At 43.5% G+C, this 23,153-nt stretch overlaps 1 protein-coding gene across 1 annotated transcript; it reads left to right on the top strand.

Annotated features, from left to right (window-relative positions):
• Window positions 1–5,292: 5,292 nt before the first annotated feature.
• On the top strand, window positions 5,293–21,215 carry FCRL4 (Fc receptor like 4; the record flags this gene model as incomplete). Its single annotated transcript, XM_081308848.1, has 10 exons — window positions 5,293–5,785; window positions 7,069–7,323; window positions 7,626–7,910; window positions 9,085–9,372; window positions 14,509–14,622; window positions 16,046–16,073; window positions 16,947–17,029; window positions 17,274–17,330; window positions 20,910–20,941; window positions 21,030–21,215. 10 exons carry the CDS (start codon window positions 5,293–5,295, stop codon window positions 21,144–21,146), a joined length of 1,752 nt encoding a protein of 583 aa, XP_081164974.1. The 3' UTR covers window positions 21,147–21,215.
• Window positions 21,216–23,153: the final 1,938 nt, after the last annotated feature.

Genomic DNA, 23,153 nt, shown 5'->3' with positions numbered 1-23,153 from the left:
TGGTGATTCTGATGCTAAGCATTAGACTATTTGGAAGTACCTTTCCCCATCCAAACCTGCCACATGTTGGATGAATGTGGAGGGTTGGGGCACGTGTCACCGGAGTTCACAGGAGGTGGAGGCATCACGTCACCTGATGTGGGATTCTGGCCAAGGCTGATGTTGGAATGCATAGAATTTTGAGAGGGAAAGATTTTTAAAAGCCATTATTACAAAGTGGGAGGCTGGAGCTCCAACTCTGTCCCTACCCATGTGTAACTAACTTTCTGTGGACACTTTTTTCTAGTAACAGCTCAAATTATGATAACTCTGAGCTCCCATCCATCTGCTGTTCAGCAGAAAGCCAAGTCTGTCTGTCTTTCTTTCCTTTCTCTCTCTTTCTTTTTTTCTTTCTTTTATGCTGGGGATTGAATCCAGAGGTTTATGAATGCTAGACAAATGCTGTACCACTGAACTACAATCTAGTCCTTTCCAAAATATCCCCTAGAAATAGAACATTTCTATTCCCTTCAGGAGAAACACAACACATTCCCATTGAGCACACAGGGCACTCTGCCCAAATATTTAAGAGAAAACATTTTATCTTTTTTTTCTATCCGTGCATAATAGTGGAATTCATTATGGTGCATTTGTATGCATTTTACATGCATTTTACATAATTTGATCAATTTTATTCCCTGGTACTTTCCCTTCAGAGAATTTTTTTTTTTTTTTTGTACCAGGACATGAACTTGGGGTACTTAACCACTGAGCTACATTCCCAGCCCTTTTATTTTATTTTATTATTTTGAAATAGGGCCTCACTAAGTTGCTGAGGCTGGTTTTGAACTCTCTCTCTTCCTGCCTCAGCCTCCTGGGATTACAGGAGCATGCTCCTGTGCCTGGCTGAGAAACTTTTTTTTTCAAAGTCTGCAAAAATTCTCGAATGTTTCACATTACCAAACAGAAACATTTAACCTCTTCCTCTAAAACAGGCATTCAAGTGACCTTACAGGTTATTTCCCCCCCCTAAACACAAGAAAGGCCTTTTTGTTCCATTTGGATATCATTAAAAGACTTATTTGGGATGTTCTTCTAGGAAAAAAAAAAGGTTAATAATACTTAATATCTCCAGCTTTAAAAAAGCAATTGCTTCTAAGCCCTTAACTCTAGACACTTCCCTCTTATCTGTGCATGAAAAGGTAACAAGACGAAAATCCATGTAAAGCGATTCCACTGCAAATTGGATAGTAATTAGCGGCACCCCAAAATTGAGATTTTTTTTTTTTTATTTTTGAAAAACAAAATAATCCCACTATAATTTGTTTTATTTTCTACTTCACAGAAGTTAGACTATCACAGGCCCTGTGTAGAGCGAAGCCTGGACCTAGTATTGGGTTTTCAAATGTGGCATCGAGGCTGTGTTGGAAACAGGAAGGGGGGAGAGGCAGCAGAGGAGGGGACTGAAGCTGTCAGAGGATCCCCACGTGCCTCCCTTCCTTCAGCGTAAAGGCAGACTTCCCCCGGAACCCACAGTCCCCGGTGTCCCTTAGTTTTATTCCTCTGACAGCTTTTCCCCCAGACCTGGATGGTGTGGTAAGGAAAGCCAGCTGCTTCACTTTTCCAAGCCCACGGGTGGGCAGCAGTCTAGTGGGGGCATCGGGACCCACCTCCAGGAACCAGACCACTGCTTTCCTTGTGATGCATTTCTCCTTTTTCATTGTTAACAGATCTGCTTTTCACCTCTGTGTTGCCAGCCATCAGAACAGTGGTTCCACATAACTTTTCCAACTTCATGAAATACTGCATCTTAAGCAGAATCTGCAATAGCGATCCATTTTTCACTTTATACCCATTGAAAGATTAGCTCACCAAACCACTCATCTTTAAGCAAGCCAGAGAATAGCATTACATCCGGAAGGATGTTTCTAATAATGGATAATTTTGTTGTTAGCTTCACCACCTCAAAACTATAGGACTCAGAAAATAAACATACAGGTTCAAAAAAAAAAAAAAACCAGGAAGCCTCAGTAATAATTTCTTGTCAGGGAATTAGCATTAAAAAATAAAATCTCCTCCCAACCCAGAAATCTTCTACATAAATGGTAATAGATAAAGGGAAACACTTTATTATTGAATAAGTGTTAAGCCAGAATGGAATGCACCTCATAGGAAAACCACTAGAAGAGCAAAGACAGAAAGAAATTCCATTCCTCTATTTAGTCAAGCTGATAATCCAAACATACGTGTTTTCAACATAAATAATAATTGGTCTTCCAATAAAATAACCTGACACGTAGTTTGTCTTAACTATGATAATTGGGAGGACCACCCGTGTTAGCGGATTGCTTTTATCATAGGAGAAACAAACTTCTCACATTTTTATAACAACAGGTAGTTTTGCATGTTGGAGTCAGGGAGGCCCAGCAAAGTCAGACTCAGCCAACTACAGGAACCAGGAGACAGAGGAGCATCTTTCCATATGCCCATCTCCCCCAAACCAAGAAGATAGCATGTTAAGTTCATGACCCCGTTGTGTCAGGGCCGCGGGGCAAAGAAGATGTCCAGAGATGGCATGTGAGACATATGATCAGTGACAGTTCAGGAGGCTGAGGCAGCAGACTTGCAAGTTTGAGGCCGGCCTCCACAAGTAGTGAGATCGCATCTCAAAGTAAAAAATAAAAAGGGCTGTGGATTAATTCAGTGGTAAATCACCCTGAGTTTAATCACCAGTATCAGGGGTTGCGGGGGGATAAGTGACTGCTCCAAGAAGAGTTCAGTGGTGACAGGCTGAACAGACAGGCCCTCCCTCAAGCAAGCGCCTCCTTCGTCCCTCCCTCTTGCTGTTTTGTCCAGTGGTGCCTGGCTCGGGAGTGGTCTGTATTCTTTCCATGGGGCTCTCAGTTCCACAACTGTCCCTGTGCAGAGGGAGGTTTTATACATCAGGTTGCAGCAGCAGTGACATCAGCGGCTTTAGTTTGCTTGTATGAGCAGCATATCAAGGAGCAACTTTCCCAGCATGTACGGAAGAAAGGAGCTTCTGACAGATGGCACTAAATTTCCCTGGTTTCCAGTATGCTAAAGAGAAAGCCAGGTCCTCTAAGATCGTAGGTATCTGCACTTTGCAGCCCAAGGGTGTTATTGCTCCCTTGCCTTGGCTGAGCTTTTGGAAAAAGAAGGGGGCATCTGGGGATGATGTTTTACTGTCCCCCACCTTTTTTTTTTTTTAAGGATAACACATGGCACCCAGGACTATCCTGGGTTTGGAGACTAGCCAGACTCTTGTTTAGCCATTATAAAATTTATAAACATTTAAAAGGGACAGAAAAAGAAATTCTGAAAGAAAACAGAAATCTCTTCCCTTATTTTCCACAGGGAGCTAATGCTAATGTTTTTTTTTTTTTTTTTTTTTTTTTTTTTTTTTTTTTTTTTTTTTTTTTAACTTGTTTTTGTCCTGGATTCTCCAGCTCTGTCCACTCATGTTTCAAAGATCTCAGGGTCCAGTTTCATGCAAGGTCAATATTTTCTCGCCCTGAGAGTGTCTTTGAGGTTTAGAGTATTGGGATCACCTGTCTCCCTGCAGTCTTACCCTTTGTGGCTGTCTAGACATACTTCACACCTCAGACAGCAGCTTGCGCCCCTCTCCCACACCTGCTTCTAATTGATATTATTACTTGAGTCCTAGGCCAGAGGCCTGACTTGGGAGACCCCCCAAAATTAGGTCCAACCGCTCACCCTAAAAACAAATAGAAAAGGAAATGATAGAAAGCATGAAAGGAATTTTAATCAGTGTAACTCTGCTGGGAAGAGAAGTGGTCCATCCCTTTAGCCCCATCTTCAAGAGACTGACAATGACTTTGAGGTTTTTAAAGAGGAGAATGAGAGGCTGGGGCTGTAGCTCAGTGGCAGAGCATTTACCTAGTACCTGTGAGGCACTGGGTTCGATCCTCAGCACCGCCTAAAGTAAAGGCACCTAGTTCCCCTCTCTTTAAAAAAGAAGAAGAGAAGGGGCTGGGGATGTGGCTCAAGAGGTAGCGCGCTCGCCTGGCATGCGTGTGGCCCGGGTTCGATCCTCAGCACCACATACAAACAAAGATGTTGTGACCGCCAAAAACTGAAAAATAAATATCAAAAGTTCTCTCTCTCTCCTCTCTCTTTAAGAAAAAGAAGAAAAGAACAAAGGCACAGGTGGGGGTTTGCATAACTAGAAAGTTTGCAAAGATACCAAAGCAGGTGATCCTGATCAGGAGAGGTCTGTCTCCATATTATCTCATTATTTCAAGATTGGTCAGGTCTGACCAGGTCAGGTTTTTTTTTTTTTTTTTAAATTACTATTGCCTGGCAGGTAGCTTCAACTCATCACAAGATGTTTACTGGATCAGATCCCATTCCTGGAATCAAAGGTGACTTGGAGCAAAGGGAATAGATGTAAAATGGAGGTGAGAATGCCAAGTCTCTAATCTTGCTCTTAGCCATCCATCAAACATTTGCAGGCAGAAGTGAAGAGTTAAGTCCTTGTTAGAATATGAGTAAAAATACGATTTGGACTTTTTAAATACCAGCATAATTAATCTCCAAATTTCTGTATTTCTTCCATCTTTAAGTCCAGTCCCAATATAGGCTCATGCCGCATGTAAGGGAGGGAAAAACAATTATTTTTGCTTCGTCTCATCTTAGGCTCACTAGCTGGGGCTGATGAATCAAACTGGTAAAAGATTAACAGGAGAAAAAGTAAGCTTTAATTACACATGTACACATGGAAGATCACAAAGTCAAATGTGGCTCAAGGAGGCAGGCAGATAATTGAGGTTTACATATCATCTTAGGCTAAACAACATTGAGGGGTTTGAGGATTCTGGAGAGGGAGAAGCGAGTTATGGGGCGGTGACAAGGAAAAGCATGGTAACAAGGGTTGTTTAGTATGATTTGTTGTGCAGATCTAAGCCAATATCTTCTCTACTGAGAAGGTCCGACAGAAGGAGATGCCTTTATCAAAGCAAATTTTCTTTAGGAAAAGAAAATATATGCCCTATTTTTAGATTTTTCCTTTTTTCTGGTAGTTCCCAATGGTCTTTTGGTTCAAAATAATTCATATACGAAAGAAACATATTTGGGGATGGCATGTGCTGGTACCCTTCACACACACACACACACACACACACACACACACTCATCTTAGAGAGGAGCTGTAACATGCAGTTCCCTGGAGGAAGGAATACATGCTGGAGAAATGCAATGCTCAGTTATGTCCCTGAGGATCTGCTTCACCTGAGAAGGCAAGAGGATTTGTAAACCTCCCATCACTGATCAATCATGAATGGATCCCGCTGGGGTTGCCCTCTGAAAGGTCAGTCTGCTCCTGGAAACCCCGGAGCAGCCACGGTACCTGGCAGTAAGGTGAGCCCAACTGGAGAACCTGCAATTTGGGGAAGCAGTAGCTCTCCCGAGGACCCAGGGGATTCTTCAGATCCAGGTCCTCTTGTCGTCCCCACAGGAACCTCCGTGGCAGGGATTGCAGGGACCACCACCTCAGACTCATTTCTCTTCTTCTCAGCAGCTGCACCCAGACCTGTGATTTCCCTCCAACCTCCATGGACCACAGTTTTTCAAGGAGAGACAGTGAATCTGACTTGCAATAGATTTCATTTCCATGCACCAGAGAAAACAGAATGGTACGGGAAATATGGATACAAAACAGGAAGAGAAACCCCAGGAGATAACCTGCAAGTCCGTGAATCGGGAACTTACAGATGCAAGGTCCAGGGCTCACTTCTAAGTGACCCTGTATCCTTGACCTTTTCTACAGGTGAGAGAGAAGGTGAATTGGTTAAGCTTGTAGCTCTCTGCAGTTTTTAAGCACTGGGGTCCTTCCTTCTTCTCTGTCCCTCAGCCTCAGCTGCTTTCAGTTTTACACTCTTCCTCGATGTCTGCAAATGTTTTTCACTTGAAATTCGAATTGAAATGCTTAATATTAATCAGCATACATTCTCACACATTGACATTGTCCAGGAAATTCGTTTGTTTAGTCAATACAAAGAGGAAGCTGTCTGAGATGCTATCCTGTGGAACTTCACAGCCTCACAGGGGAGAAATCACACACACGAACATGCTGAGCATGAAGGAGAAAGTCAGAAATTTCAAACCTCTGGCCTTTCATCCCTGCCTGTCCTGGTATCTGACTCTTCTTCCTTTCTATTTTTCATCTCTAATTTGCAAAATGCCCATATCCCTTCCCGTGCAATTTTACCTCATTTAGACATAATGTTCTGGATCCCCTTCACAGATGTGGCTCTCTAGGAGGAGGTATTCAGGATCTAAGTCGGAATTGATACAGCTAACCTCAAGTCACAGCCTGCACAGCAGGAAAATTTCCACAGAGGACCACATTCACATTCAATTGAACCTAACCTTGTGTCTCTGAAAATAGTTCTTCTCTCTAGCATTCCCCAATGCACTGCCATGATTCCTTGTGTATTTCTCCAAAGGCTTCCTCTTTGATAGCACCTGCTAGGAGATTCAGTGAGCAGACTGGTGTTGATTTTTGCTCTATTATATGACGTCAGAGATTTTGATCATACCTTCTTTGGCTTTTTTTTATGGTTATGAGACTTTTTATTTTTTATTTATTTTTTTATTGTTGGTCGTTCAAAACATTACATAGTTCTTAATATATCATATTTCACAATTTGATTCAAGTGGGTTATGAACTCCCATTTTTAGAGAAGGGAAATTGCATGGAAATGGAAGGTGATCCTCAGGGTTATACAAAATTACATATAAGAGGAAATGAGGGGTAAGAGAAGAATAATACAAGTGGAAGAAATGACTTCTTTGGCTTTTCTTCTCCATATTAAAGTCCTTACATTTTGAATCTGTCCTTAAATGATTGAATACATGTGTTTAGAATTTGTTTAGGAGTTGTATCTGAAGAATGCCTCACTGAGTTGGGAGGAAATGAATAGACTTCGGTCAAGAGATTAACTTCTGATGGGGGCAGAAAGAAAAAAATAAAGCCTTTGTAATTGAAGGGACATGGAGAAAGGAGGCAGTGTCCTGAATGATGGTATCTTATCTCTGTGTTGTTTCCAGGCTCCTTAATCCTACAGGCTCCTTATTCTGTGTTTGAAGGAGACATATTGGTTCTGAGATGCCAGCAAAGGGGAAAAGAGAAGCTGACCTCCGTGAAATACACTTGGAATAGAAAAGTCCTTCTCGTTTCTAACAAAAGCTTGGATCTTTTTATCCCAAGAGCAGGTTTAAATAACAGTGGCTTTTATCAATGCATTGGATTTAGGAACCAAAAATTGGCAGATAAGTCAGCTACCGAATATATTGGAATTAAAGGTAAATCCTTCATTTCCTATAGATTCATTTAGTAATGTCAGGGTGGCGAAACTGGGCCTGTCAGGAGGGATTTATATGTGAATATTGGAACCCTGAATACTGGAGACTTATGAGTCCCTCCCGGAGGCAGAGAAAGTGGAGTGATTGGACTTGAATTATCCTAGGAAAGAAAAACATAATCGAGAGCTTGATACATTTAATCTTGTATGTCTGAAGTTTCCGGGGACAGAGAATCCAAGCCTGTTCCTCCCAGAGTGCTAAATACCCTCCTGCTCAGAACTTGATTTTCCTTTTCTCTCTAGAATTATTTCCACGTCCAAACCTGAAAGTCACAGCCCTTCAGCCTACAGAAGGGAACTCTGTAAACCTGCGCTGTGAAACGCATCTTCCTCCAGAGAGATTGGACACCCCTCTTCATTTCATCTTCTTCAGAGATGACAGAATTGTCCTGTCAAGTTGGAGCAACTTCTCAGGGCTCCAGATCCCCACCATCTGGAGAGAAGACTCGGGATGGTATAGATGTGGGGCTGCAACTGTGACAAGCAGCATCCAGAAGCTCAGCTCCCCCCGGGAGATCCTGGTACAGAGTAAGTAGGCAGGGCCAGGGGGCTGGGTGGGACTGAGGCATCTTTCTGGCCCATGGGTATAGGGACTATCCAAAAGAGATTAGTTTTGTCATTCTGATAGGGGCATCAGGCTTAAACTAAGAAGCGAGGAACTATATAATAAAAGAAATAGGGGATTTCATTTCTACCTTCTTTTCCCTAACAACTTAGTCTTCCTTTCAAACTCTTTTATGTTGGAGTGATAGAGCTGATGCATGGAGTTAGATTCAAGATCTGGGGTTAAAAAACAAGAAAATGAGGTTCCCTGTTATTGAGTTGGCAGATCCAGCGTGCCAGAACCCAGGGCAAACTATTTAGAAGACAAATACCCACCTCTTCCTAATCAATAGCAAAAACAATATACTGTCCGTGAGGTGTGTGGCAGAGGTGAGGGAGACATATGCATACAAAGGGAAATACACTAAATACCATCTTGTCTATGTTTACAGGTGATTGGAATTGGACTTGTATTTCTTTAGAAGAGTTAGTAAGCCAGAATGAAAAAAAGGGCCAGGATTTTTTTGTTGTTGTTGTTCTTTTGTTTGTTTCTAAGGCAGGGTCTTGCTAAGTTTCCCAGGCTGGCTAGAACTTGCAATCCTCCTGCCTCAGCCTCCTGAGTTTCTGGGATTACAGGCATGTGCCACTGTACCCAGAAATGAGAGGGCCAGTTTCATTAAACATTGCCTTCTCAAAGAAATTTTCTCTTAAGGGACCAAAAACTTATATATCCCTTACATTGGTGGCCTATATTTTTCCTAATATTAAATAAAAATTGTCAATCAGCCCAAAAGGAAAAATATCATCTTGTCTTAGGTACCAACGCAGGACTTCAGGAATCAGGTGTGGCCCAGCTGAGTCCCATAACAACCACTATTTCTATTACCTATCTCTCGAAACAATTCAGACCACCAGCTAGGTCAGACAGAGCTCAAATGCTTCTCGAGGAATGGTCGGTTTTTCTCTCCTGGGGCTTTGTGTGTTAGGCCGGAAGGGTTAGCGCATTTAGTGATGTTCTAGATTCAAAATCCATAGTCCATTGATCACAGCACTAGTATCCGCTAAGGAGGATACCTTAAGTCACGTGAAAAGTGACTCTGTCTGAAACCAGTCCTGCCTTCCCACACCTGGCCCTCAGCTTCTGCTCCTGTTCCCGCAGGGGTCCCTGTGTCTCAGGTCTCCTTGGAGACCCAGCCCCCAGGAGGCCAGGCAATTGAGGGGGAGATGCTGGTCCTTGTCTGCTCCGTGGCTGAAGGCACAGGGGTCACCACATTCTCCTGGCACAGAGAGAACACATCGGAGAGTCTGGGGAGGAAGACTCAGCGTTCCCAGAGAGCAGAGCTGGAGATCCCAGTCGTCACGGGGAGCCACGGTGGGGGATTCTACTGCACAGCCGACAACAGCTACGGCCCCGTCCAGAGCCAGGTGGTGAACGTCACTGTGAGGGGTGAGTCTTAATCACCACTGATCCTATTTATTCTGAGCGTATTTCCTCAAACTAGGCGTGGGCCTCACCAACATTAACTTTCTGACTCATCTTTATCTGACTTCTTTTTCCGTCTCCCCATGACAGACAATCTCTTCCATCAGAATGTTAACAAACCAATCGGGTCAGTGGAAAGTAATCCGGTGAGGTAAAAAGCTGGCCAGAAGCCATCTTTGCCTCTTGGAGCTGATTTTGTGTGTCTGTTCTCTGATCCTCTGTGCGCTGATCTCAAAGAGTAGCCTTACCTCACTGGCAGCGTTGTAGCTCTGTCACCTAAGTGTCACCTATACCTCTCCTTTCAGTAAATGATTCATTGCACATCCGATCCGTGTCCTGGAGGTAGACAGAACCAAAGTCATAAGGCAGCCCTCTGCTTTGTACCGCAGGCCTGAGGGATTCCCAGCTTCACAATTACATGCAGGAAACACCTAAGTACGGTGAGCAGATCCAGAGCCCAGCCTTGTCCCCTAGGCAGACGAGCCTTGCTTTGGGATCCTCCAGGTCTGGTTCATGTCGTCTTGTGTGCCCAAGAAGCCACAATGGGCCAAGCCATGTCCTAGGTCAACACTCGGCACTAAGGATGTGGTTTCTCCTGGGCTTCAGCTCCTCTCCCACCCGGGGCTCAGTGCCTCCCTAGGCTTTCAATAAATCGTCCATCCATCGAGAAGCTACTGGAAAACTCGATTTCCTTGCTTTCCTTTCCAGTAAAACTCCTCAAAAGGAGTTTTCTCTACTGGCTCTCCTCACTTCTTCCATTTCTCTCAAACCCTCCGCTCTCAGGCTTGGCTCACTCCACTGAGTTACTCTTGTAAAGGTCACCAATGACCTCCAATGACCTCCATAATGCTGAGGCCGGGCGACGCTCGGCTTCCATTTTACTTGATCTTCTTCCAGCTCTTGACTCAAATGATCCCACTTTCTTGAAATACTGTCCTTAACTTCTGGGGCACAACTCTTGGCTTTTTATCGGACACTCCTTTTAGATTGCTTTTCAGAGCCTCATCATATTTCCAACTTGTCCATTCTGGAGACTCCTCCTGGGGCTCTGTTCTCAGACACTCTGTGCCCAGACTCTCCATCATCTCACCCAGTCTCATGGCTTTAAATGCACTTATGACTTCCAGGTACTGAGGACTCCCAGACTCAACCTTTAGCTAGACCTTCAGTCTGACCTCAAGATCCATCTACCCAAGTACTTAAACCATGCACTTCACAGTTCCAATTAGCATCTCAAACTTAACTCAAAACCCAAAAACTTACCCCTGAAACCAAACTCTTGATTTTCACCTGAAACAGGTTCCTGCTTAGAGCATCCTCCTGCGACACATGAAGCTTCCTCTCCTAGTTTCTCAGGTCAAAAATCCAGACATCATGCTTGACTCTTCTTTTTATTTCACCCTTCCATGTACTCTACCTACAAGTTTTAAAAGCTTTACCTTCAAAATATGGACAAACTCTATTACTACTTCTGTGGTCACCACCAGGGCCAGGCCACTAGCCTGGATTCTTGCAATAACATTCTAATTGCTCTTCCACTTCAGTCACTGCTGTCCAGTCTAATTCTGTCTATAGCATCAGGAGGAGAACTTAAATCAGATCACATTACTCTTCTGTTCAAAATCCTCCTCTGGCTTCCCATCTCTTTCAGGATGACAGCCAACATATCCCAAAGACTCCCCAGGCCCTCCATGATCTATCCTTCCTGTCATTTTGAGCTCATCTCCCAATACTCTCCCATCTCCTTCACTCTGGCCACCCTGACCCTCTGTTTCTTCCTCAGATTTTCCAGGAACACTCCCCGCTCAGGCCTTGTGCAATGCTCTTCCTTGATATCCTCGGCTCGCTCCCTCATTTGTTCCAGGGCTCTGGTCCTCTCAAGGAGTCCTTCCCCCACCATCCTTTATAACAGGGAGCCCTTCACCGCAGCACTCCCTCCTCCAGTCCCTCTTGAGTCTCCCCCGACACACTCATCACCAGCTATCATGCGCTTCTTTGCTGTCCTCTCCCCTCCTCTGGCCTTAGCCTCAGGACAGCAGATCCATGTTCCGATGACCACTATAGTATCCCAGATGCCGGAAACAGTGCCAGGTAACTCAGCCATTCCATAAATGCTTGCTGAATGAATGAATTTCTCATCCATCCTCTCTGTTGATTGTACTAAGAGTCCTAGGAAATAAAGACATGACCATCTGCATTCTACCGACAAGGAAGGTGGAGCTCAGAGAGGTCTTGTCGTGTGCATAGTCACAGGGTTTAGACCTGGCAGCCCAGATTTGAACCTCTGCTGTCAGAGAGACGACAGCAACATCAGTGTTCTCCCGAGGCCACGCTGTGGAGTTCCTACACTGTCAACCATGCTCCATAAGCAGTCAGCTCTGATAGTCAGAGCCGTGAACCTGACACAGGCTGCAGGAAAGGGTGGCTATGCTAATGGCTCAGCTGCTGCTCAGTTTTCTCTGCAATTCCCTTGAGGCAAGTCCTGAGATGAAGCAGGGGTCCTCCCAGGTAGGGGACTGATGTCTTCCCAGAACAGAAGGAGCTGCATCTCTGTCTTAGAACACCTTCAGGACGTGAAACACTGGGTGTAATTCCTTGCAGAAAAGGATCGAGACGGAGTAGGTGGCATTTCAAGAATCAGCTTGGGAGAAGGAAAGAGAGGTCAGGAAAACCGAAAGCCACCAGATCACACTCGAAAGAATCCTAGGTACCCTGAAATCCAGAGTGGCTCTGAAGGCAGGAGGTGCCACTTCTCCAGGAAGCCACCTGTCCTGAAAAGTTTGCCCAGGGAGCTGAGGTTGTGATCCCTGTGGAGGGTAGACGTCAATCTCTTGGCGATTGACACTCAAGTGTAAAATTACTCTTCTTGCTTGGGGGATTAAGGTAATGGGATGGATTAGGGTTCTCTGCTCCAGGGAGTGAGCTGGTCACTTCACACAGGTAATTTCATTTTCCTCTCTCAGCTTCCCTGCATATGTGGGCTTGGCTACTTTTTCATATACTAGGGAAACATCATCTCAGAGAGTTAGACAGATGGCAAGGATGCAGTTGATGTTCGATGGAGTGAGATTTCCTTCTAAATTTGTGGACTTAATACAAAAATCTCTGTGCTCAGAAATGGGCAAATTTATAACAAGACATTAATTCTTCAGTAGGCTTAAGGTAGGCTGTCTAGGGGCAGCTCGGGTCACCATAATAAAATTCCATCCACTGAGGCTGGGGTTGTAGCTCAGTGTAGCTTTTCTACTAACTGTCTGTGTGGTAAGTAGCCTAACATGCATGAGCCCCTGGGTTCAGATCTTACTACTCAACATCCCGTCATAAGTGACTTCAACCACAGAAAGTTATTTTCTCACTGGTTTAGAGGCTGGAAGTTTGAAATGAGGGCATCAACAGGGTTGGGTTCTGGTGAGGGTTCCATTGCTGATTTGCAGATGGCTGCCTTCTTGCTGTGTCCTCAAGTGGCAAAGAAAGAGGGAGGGAGGGAGGGAGGGAGGGAGACAAGAGCAAGTTTTCTAATGTCTCTTCTTAGAAAGGTATTAATTCATCATGAGGCTCCCCACCCACATGACTTCATTGAAGTTAACTACCTTCCAAAGGCCCATGTTCAAATATGACCACCTTGGGGTTAGAGCTTCAACCTATGAACTTTGAGGGGACATACTGCAAGGATTGAGGTTGGCTGCTGTGGTGCTACAGGGGAGTAAGCTTAACCTGTGGGGTTAAGAGCTCATACTGAGGTAGACATAGCACTTACATCGTAGGCACTGTTTGTTCAAAGCACTCAACAATATTAACTCACTTAATCCGCCAACAACAGTAAATAGATGTTAGGGTCCCCATCTTTTCAAAGGAGAAAACGGAAGTGCAGGAAGATTAAATTATATTCCCTGGCCACACCGTTGGTAAATGGAAAAGCTGGAATCCTAACCCAATAATCTGGTTTTAGAATCCTGTGCCTTTCTAAGACAAATTTCAACTACATCCTCAAGAGTAGCCATGTCGGGCTGGGGATGTGGCTCAGGCGGTAGCGCGCTCGCCTGGCATGCGTGCGGCCCGGGTTCGATCCTCAGCACCACATACCAACAAAGATGTTGTGTCCGCCGAGAACTAAAAAAAAAAAAAAAGAGTAGCCATGTCTTCAAGGAAACTGGGTTACCAGAAAGGAGGGATAATTTGCTTTCTACCCATTAAATCTGAAATCCTAGGCCTGGGTATGGTTGAAATTCTGATTTTGCTCAAGTAGATGCCCTGGCAGGCAAATGAGGAAAGATTCTTTCTTCCACTCTCCAGCCATCTTTAGCGGTCGGGATGAGGAGGCTGGGCTGGCTGCCCCCTGAACACTGCTCATCGGTCCAATGGCAGGTTTGTTAGATTTGTCAGGATGGAAAAATAGAGACAGAATTTTCCCTCACTGGCCGCCAGCCATTTATTTTGTTCCAAGAATCATAAATGAAATAATTGGAAATTACCATTAGCATTGCTATTGTTGTGACATCAGGGTGTCCTCTGTTTGAATCTGAGACACTTGTCTGAAGTTGACTTCCCCAGAGACCTAGAATCTGTGTGAAAAGCCCCACCCACTCCTGTCCTTCCATCCTGCATTAGTTCTGTGGCCTTTATAAATTTGTTTATTGTCTGTCTCCCTCACTAGACCACAGCTCCAAGAGGCAGGACCTTTCCTATCATTTTTTCACTGCTGTATCTTCGAGGTTTAGATCAGTGCCTGGCGTGTGCTGGGCACGTTCGTTGGGTGAGTGGAAGAACTGAGTGGAAATCTCTCTCGCTGTGGATGACAGGGTAGGAGAGTGGGCCCTAAGGAAAAATCAGAAACGTCCAACAACTCACTTTGTTGCATATGGAAATATGGAAAAATTCCATATTTTCTGGGTTACTCCACCCTGGACCACACAGGGAGAATTTTTCTGGCCTTATCTTGGCCCATAATTTCTCTCCCCCACCCCCACTTTTGAGACCCATAATTTCTCGTCCCTCTTCCCCTCCCAGACGAGTTGAGGAAAGTTTCCAGGATTGGAATGCGTGGTGATTCCAAACCCTAAGCCTCTCCTGCCCCGGCTCACACAGCCTCTCTCCCCTTAGTGATTCCCAGCAACAGAAATGCCCTCATTGCCGGAGGAGCCGCTGGGGGACTGCTCAGCTTTCTTTTCCTGCTTGGGGCCCTGCTGTTTTTCCACTGGCACAGGACAAAATCAGGTTTGTGTCCTTCTCTTGCCTTTGCCAGGGTCCCTTCCCTGTTCTTGCATCAGACACCCCAGCTTTGGTCAGCTTCAGTAACCACCAAGCCACTCTGCAGGTCTCTTCCTTACAGTGCAGTTCCCCAAACAGACCAGTGTGTGAGGGCTGCTTAGACCTAGTCTAGTTCACTAAGTGTCAAGTGGAAGGAAGGAAAAAGAGAGAATCTTTAATGAATAAAGTTTCAAACACTACCTTAACAGCTCTGGGGGGCAGTTTCTTTGGTTCATACAGGTCGACCAACTAGATCATTCAGCCCAACCCAAATCTATAAATGGATCTTCAAACTAAACTGAAAGGCTCTGGAGAAATGTTTGTGAAGGTTTCCTGGGCCTTATTGGCTTGAACCTGCCCTGGCCTTGCTCTCCATGGGTCAGCCTCCCCTACCTTGGGAGAAGGTCTCTCCCAAGCACTGTCGACCATGTGCTCCCAAAGCCTTCTTGCTCAAGACCAGGTCAAACTAGTTTCAGATGACAGAAAACATGGTGTAAAAGATAGGTGCAAAGCGGGGCACAGGGACTCAGGAGGCTGAGGCAGGAGGATTACATATTCAAGGCCAGCCTCAGCAACTTAGCAAGGTCCTAGCACTTAGTGAAACCCTGTCCCAAAATAAAAAATAAAAAAGAGCTGGGGATGTAGCTCAGTGGTAAAGCCTCCTGGGTTCAATCCCCAGTACAAAAAGAAAAAAAAAAGAATAGAGAGGCTTTCAGTTCTAGAAAACTACCCATACTCTACAACTCTTTTTCTTAATTCATTTAATTCAATTGAGCTCTCCAGATCCTTGGGAGCCCTTCCACATACCATGTATTGAGCTGGAGGTGGGGAACGTTGGACCTCTGATGAGTCTCCTTAATATGCTTGAGGCAGAGCCCGAGGTTCCTCTGGACACAGCCACAGATGTTCCTTGAAGTCTACCCTCAGCCACTTCTCTACGAGGGTGATGATTTGGTCACATTTAATATTTCTTGAGTTACAGTAACACAGCCTTGAACCCTAATAAAGTCTCATATAATGTAACCCAGGAATGTGTAGTACTGGCCCCAGCAAGTTCCATCCTTTGATGCTCTATTCTCATCCTTTTTCAAAGTATATTGATGAGAATCAGGACTCGGCTGGTGTTTAAATGGTGCCTCCTACACACCTCCCCCTCCCCTCCCCCTCCCCCCACCTCTCCCCCTCTCCCCACACCTCCCCCCTCCCCCCACACCTCTCCCCCTCTCCCCACACCTCCCCCCTCCCCCCACACCTCCCCCCTCCCCCCCACACCTCCTCCCCTCTCCCCACAGCTCCCCCCACCCGCCGCCCTGCAGTAGCTCAGGTATGTGAAGTCTTTGAGAAAGAGCTCCCTCTGCTGACATGAATGTGCCTTTGCTTTATTTTGCAGGAGGTGGTTTCTGGACAGCTGAAACCAGGTGAGACCTCAGCTTCTGCAAGTGCCTTTTTTGCTTCCCAAGTACACAATATGCAAAACTGTGTGGTTGCAAAATTAGGTCAAGTTATTTTTCTTAGACCTTGTGGCTAAATGCTTCCATTTTCATGTTCCTTGAATCAGTAAAAAATGAGCTTCCTAAAGCCATTCTGTCAGCTAAAAGTTATTATTATAGATTTTATGTATACTTGGATTGGTTTCTTATTTGAAATTGACACATTCATTTAAACGGATGATACCAAAGGTTATAGATTTTCTTGGGTGGGTACAAAATACTTCTGTACCAATAGCTCCAGAGTTAGACCATACGTTATTAAATATATGTCCAAGGGTTAGATTCTAGATTTTTTATAAACGTTCTAGATTTTCTGGAGGTATATGCTTTTATTAATCTTATTTTTCTCCCAGACATACAAATATATTAATTAGACCGTGTTCTTAATTTCAGTTTGAGAAATATGGTCCTCTTCTGTCAGTATCTCAGTCTTAGGTTGCACCCAGGAACTGGAGTGAGGATCATGTCTAATTCCTTCTTAAATTTCCCAACATAACAATGTGAAGACATTTGGCCACTACTTCCATCCTGTCTATGAGACAATGATTGTTACTGTGATATCAAAGACTTTGGTCTTGTCCCAAGGTAGCCTTCCATACCAAAGCTCCCCAGTTTCTTTCAAAACAACAATCCAACTTAATATGGACCCATTGAAGTTTCAATTAAACTCTTCAGGGTTCCCAGTTCCCTACGGACTGCTGATTTCCCTCCAACCCACTTTCTCCACTTTCTCTGCCTAAACATCTCACCCTCAGGCATGTTGGAATGCTCCAAGGATTATCACCTATTTCTGTCTCATAGGAGTCCTCACACCCCCAGCCTGGGACAGTCCTTTCATTACATCTGCTCTGCCCAGGTGGAACCACACATCTCCTGTGACAATGGTGAGGTTTCCCCTATAAGAAGCTGCTCCTAAGACTCCACCAGGGAAAGATAAATGGCTTTGAGTCCCCTGGGAAACGCCACTCATCTCCCTACAGTACTCTGGAGTCAGATATTCTCAAAGAATAATCACTTCATTGTGTGTCTAAAGAGAGTGGAGGGAATGCTTGGGAAGAGGCATCTGCAGAACATAACAGACAGAGACAGACTGGTAATATTGTCTTTTCTTTCCAATGCACCCCAAAGAAGGAGATTTGGTATATGCTGAGATACAGACTACTGACCTGGGAGAAGAAGGAGAAGGTATGTTTTTAAACGATTACAGCTACAAACTATACTCATTCATTCAGCAAATATTTATGGAGCATCACCCATGTGCTAGGTGCTATTATAAGTGTGGAGAGTCGCTCAGCAAACAATTGCCCACAGTATGGAGCTTAGATTCTAAAGACGGAAGATAGACATGAAAAAATACATACTATAGCTGAGGTTGTGGCTCAGTGGCAGAGCACTTGCCTAGCATCTGTGAGGTACTGGGTTCAATTCTCAGTACCACATAAAAATGAATAAATAAAACAAAGGTCCATAGACAACTGAAAGAAAATTTTAAAAAATACATACTATATCTTTGCTGATGATCAGAACAAAAATTCAGCATCCTTCTGATAAATATTGTGATCTTGATGATTTGTGTACTAAGGTTGCCTATAGGTCTGAATGAATGAATATTTGCAACATATGTACTACTATGATAGGCATTGCATTGAGAACATTTAAATATAAAATATTGGATACAAATTTACAATGGAGTTATGTCCTAATAAGCCTGTCATAAATGGAGAATATTTTAAGTTGAAAGTCTATTTAATATTACCCTACCAAACCTCAAGTTTAGCAATCATTCTATGGTGCACCATAAAGTACCCATTGTTTACCCTCCTGATTTCGTCGCTGGATGGGAGCTGTGGCTTCCTGTTACTGACCAGCCTCACAAGATAGTATCATGGGTGAAACTGTCTTGGCTCAGTGGAAGAGTGTTTGCCTAGCATGGATAAGGCTATGGGTTCAATTCCCAGTGCTGACAAGAGAGTATCATACCAACCATCACTAGCCCAGGAAAAGGTAAAAATTTTAAATCTGAAGAATGGTTTCTCCTGCGGTTTGTGCACAATTGTAAGGTCAAATGATTGTAAGTAGGAGTCTCTCTCTCTCTCTCTCTCTCTCTCTCTCTCTCTCCCTCCCTCCCTCCCTCCCTCCCCATAGATGATGACAGATAGAAGGCAATTTTTTATAGGATGCTGAAAATGTGAATTTTACCATTTAATATTCCTTAATTTACTATTGAACTTGGAATTTTGTTCTGGACAAAGTTAAGTTACTTGGTACTAACTGGATCCTTTCAAGGTTTGTTTTTTTTTAATTTGTTTTAATTAGTTACACATGACAGTACAATGATCTTGACATATCATACATTTGAATCAGACGGGGTATAATTTCTCATTTGTCTGAGTGTACAGGTTGCAGAATCACATTGGTCATGCAGTCTCAAGGCTTGCTTTTAAGCTTCATTATGGCAGGTCCCGAACAACCTTTAGAGGAGGGCTAATCTATCCCTAATACCAAAGCAACATTTCTGAGGATTCTACACCAGTTTCCCCATCTATCACAAGATCTGTACGAGCATCTGGGGTTATTTTGCCCGTTCCTTTCTGATGGTTCTTACCCAGCCCAAGATAGTTTCCTCTCTCATATGTAGTATTAATATTCAGCCAAAGACTTGAGGCTACATACCTGTCTGGAGATCTCTGGAGCTTTTGATCTGCCTTGCTGCTTGCTGTCTCTCTAGTACTCTGTCCTAGAAATTCTAGCTACTAAGTTTAACAGGACTGTTGGTCTCTGTCACTTGAAGTCAAAGAGAGCAGACCAGTCTCTATTAGGGCTCTCCAACCTGTGCTGCAGGGTAGAAACTGCCCCCAAGTGGCAAGACTGTGCAACTGCAAGGCTCCGCTGTCTACTGGCTTTCTTTTCTGGCTCTGGGTCCTGGACTGCCTGTTGTCAAATGCCTGAAAAACATTGCATTATCTGTTTGTTTGTGTTCTGGTGGTTGAAAATGGAAAGGTGAATCCAGTCCTATTAGTCCCTTTTGGCCAGAATGAGCAGTCCTTCTTCATTTCCTTGAATCTCATTCAGATCCCATTTCAAGACCCTCAAATGAGTGGAGACCTGCTGTTAGACATTACTGTGGTCAGTTGTAACCTGTAGTCCACTTTGGGTTTGTTTTTTGGTATACGCTATTTATTTTCCAAATCAGGGAAATCACTTTTCAGTTTCTAAGATGAATCTCTGAAGGCTCCTTCACCACGCTGGGGGCTTATAAAGTATCATTTCCCCATTCCCTAAACACACACACACACACACACACACACACACACACACTCCCAATAAAGCTTCTGGGTAGAAACTCATTGCACAGAAACTAATCTCTCCTTCTAAAGAAATCTGTTCAACAATTTTTTTTAAAAAAATCTCTCTCCATATTTCGTTAATTTGGTTGATTAACCCAGACTCTTAGAGTCAAAGAAACAAACTATTATTTTTTAATAAATCTAAATATGGTATCTCATCTCATCTAGTATCTTTGTGCCTTGTGGGAATTTCATTCATAAACTAACACTGAACCTGTTTTGCAAATGAAGTGGTGGTTAAGTCCTTTCCCAAGGTCACAAAGCCTGTGAAACACAAAGATAAGACAAAGTCTTCTGTCTTGATTAAATATTTGCTGCTTGTATAACCAATTCCTGCTTGACCAATAATGTATCACCTGATCATCTGCTTTGTCTCTTTGCTTCCTGAGCCAGCCATTGGCCAGGACCCTCTGAATAGTAGAATTAGAACCACTATCAGTTTGTTTGGGTTGGTTGAGTACATCTATCTTATACAGTTTCCTCAATCATCTTTCCACTCTATCCTTAACATATTGGCCCAAACACCATTTTTATTAATGGATTGGTTATATTTCAGGCACTTGATGTATTAATGAGCTGTAGAAAACCCTTTTTACTTGTTCCTTCAGATTTTCATAAAGGCCCTGAGATCATAAGCAAAGCTCTGTCCATTTGCAGGAGGAAAGTGTGCACCACTTTTATCACTTTACTAACAATGTCTGTAATCCCAAAAGTGTATGGGTAAGAACACGGTGAAACAGAAACTTCAGGTGCCCCAAGATATAGCTCCTTTTCAGGTTCTAGTTCTCCATAAAATTATTATGGTGCTTTAACAATTCTACTTTTTTCCCCGAGACTCTTAAATCCCAATATCCGTGATCCAAGAAATCACATCTGCTAAACTTTCTTTCTCTGTGACTCCACCTCTAAAAAAAATATGGCAATAAAATCAAGAACTAGAACATGCTACCGTGAGAGTTTTCCTCACCGGGCAACACATATGGAAAGTTTTATGAGAACTTGCCAAACCATCCAGGACAGTGTGGTGGATGTACTCTAAATTAAAAGTACAACAAATTAAACAAGGAGAAAAATATTCTCTCAACATCTGATAGAAGAAGAAGTGAAGTTTCTTCATGTGATGAGGAAGAGTTTTACAGATCAATGAAGCTTGAGAAGAACTTGCAGAGGGCTTAGTTGAGAAATGGTAAATTAAAAAAAGAAATGGTAAAATACCTAATGCTATGCATAGCTAATAGGATATGAGCCAATAAGAAAAGAAAGAAAGAAAAAGAAAGGTGAAATAGAAAATCAAAGGATATGTTGGGGTGGGGAAGACACGACATTGATGGGGAGGGCCCAGTGACGCCCTGATCTAGGAAATACGTTGGCAGACTGGGTTCTCAGGGAATTCTTATGGTTCTCTTGTCCCCCACAGGTAATACCCCCTGGATGCCTCCAGAGGACAAGGTGAGCCTCATTTCCCTCTGTCACCACCACCTCCAGCCCTTTCCTTCTCACCCTTTCAAGTTCCTCCGCTGTCTTCTTTCCGTCCCAGCATGCCTTGATTGTCTACTCTGAGGTGAAGACACAGCTGCCAGTTAACTCAGATGGAAAAGTCGGTTCCAATGATGAAGATGCAGAAGGATATTATGAAAATGTCGTACTCATGTGACTTGACCCTATCCAAAGCCCCAGGCCCAGTGCATTCCTCCAGGCCCTCGGAGCAAGCAACAGATGCAGCTTTCCGACACTTACACCACATGCACTCACCCCCAAGACTCCTCATTATCCACCCTGAAGCGATGATGGGATGGCCTCTGGCAGCCTTTGCTAAAATGTCTGGTTCTTGTCCAGAGCTAGAAGAAGACTCTGTACACTTGCTCCGGGCCTGACCTAATGTGTTCTCCAGAATCTGATTTTGGGAAGGAGAATAAGGAGAGAGAGAGAAGGAATGCTTTTGAAAAATAGAAACATACATTTTAGTGAATTAGGACTTGTACAAAGATAGAAAAGACTGAGCAATGTGGTTCTCCTTTTAATGCCTTTGTGATTCCTTCAGCAGAGAACCCTTGACGTCCTTTGGTGTAGCTGTGAGCAATTGCATTACAGGGACCGGAACAGCCCCTCCCCACCTGCCTGCAGTTTGCCCTGTCAGGATTCAGTTGAAGATGAAAAGATCCACTTCAAATGGTTTATGGAGAAAGGATTTTTTTCCCCAAGATTTTAAACACTTACAAAATCTTCAGGAGAGCTAGAGAAGCAGGCTCTAGGCTAAACTTCCCAAAGCAAAAGGGATTTATGTTACTATCACTTGCAACAAAACCTTATAACATTAGAGAGAAAAAGATATAATAGAAAATTAAAAAGCAACTTTGCAAACCTAAATTTGAATTTGAAATATCAATATGAATTCATGATAAACTCCGCATTTTTTTAAAAAAATGTGCACTTCTAGGTTCATCCACTGAAAAGACATAATCATCAGTTAAACAGCGATAAGCACCCCTTGCAAAGGTTATAGTCTCTAAACACCCTTTCCTCCTCAAGTGAAAATAGGGCTGCCTTTCTTGTAGGAGTTTTGTTTTTGAGTTATCAAATAGTTACTGAGAGAATAATTCTTCCAAAAATTAAGAAAACAATGAAAGAAAAAGGAAATCACTATTTCTCGTGGATGTTTCATGCTGCCCCTACTGGTTAACATGAAAAAGAAAAACCACAGCCAAACATCAAGTGGCTTCTGGTGGAAAAATACAGTACAGTACCACCTACGAAGTACCGATGCCCCAAATATCAAAACTGAATCCCAGGGTTGGGGATGTAGCTCAGTTGGTAGAGGGCTGGCCTCTCATGTCTCATGCACAAGGACCTGGGTTCAATCCCCAGCACCAAAAAAAAAAAAAAAAAAATGAATCCCATCAAGTCTTTATACCTAATTACTAGTTTATAGGAAATACATGAAACGAAGGAACGGGTTAGAATAGCATCAGGGGATTGCAACCAACAAAATGCAAACTGTGGGAGAATTCTACAGGACCAATGACCTGGTTTTCTCACTAAAAATGGGAAGGAAGGGAGGGAGGGTGGGAGGGAAGAAGAAAAGAGGGAACAGGAGAAAAAGAAGAGCAAGATAAAGAGAAAAGGGAGAAAGACATAAATTAAATGGGACTTGAGACCTATCAACCAGAAAGAATGAGCAGGCCCTGTCTGGAACCTGATTCAAACAAATCCAGGGAAGAAAGGGGGAAAAAAACCCACTTATGAAATACGAAGAGAAAATTGGATGCTAATATTAAGAAATTCATGTGTTTTGGATAGAAGTGATAGTATGGTTATATTCTTATAAAAACAAAAGGCACTCGTTTTTAGAGCTTATGTTGAAGTACTGAATGAAAGGTGTTAGCATAAGTTCAATGCACATTAAGGAAGTGGATTAAATGACAGATTTGACTTGAAGGAATCGATGGGGGAGGGTGGGGAGAAGAGGGCAGGGATAGAGGATCGGTCATGCGTGCCCCATCTCTGAAGCTGAGTGATGGGTCCCTTGTGTGTGGGAGGAAGTGGGGTTTATACTATTATTATTACTACTTAGACTATTCCATTCTTTTTGTGTTTTTAATTTTCCACAATAAAATGTTAAAATCTCTATGCCCAGAACGGCACCTCCTTTGTCACTCCCTGA

The sequence above is a fragment of the Spermophilus citellus genome, assembly GCF_964194105.1.
Source record: "Spermophilus citellus genome assembly, chromosome: 9".
NCBI classification, from domain to species: domain Eukaryota; kingdom Metazoa; phylum Chordata; class Mammalia; order Rodentia; family Sciuridae; genus Spermophilus; species Spermophilus citellus.
Note: the sequence above shows the minus strand (reverse complement) of the source record. Positions and strands in the feature narration are given on the sequence as shown.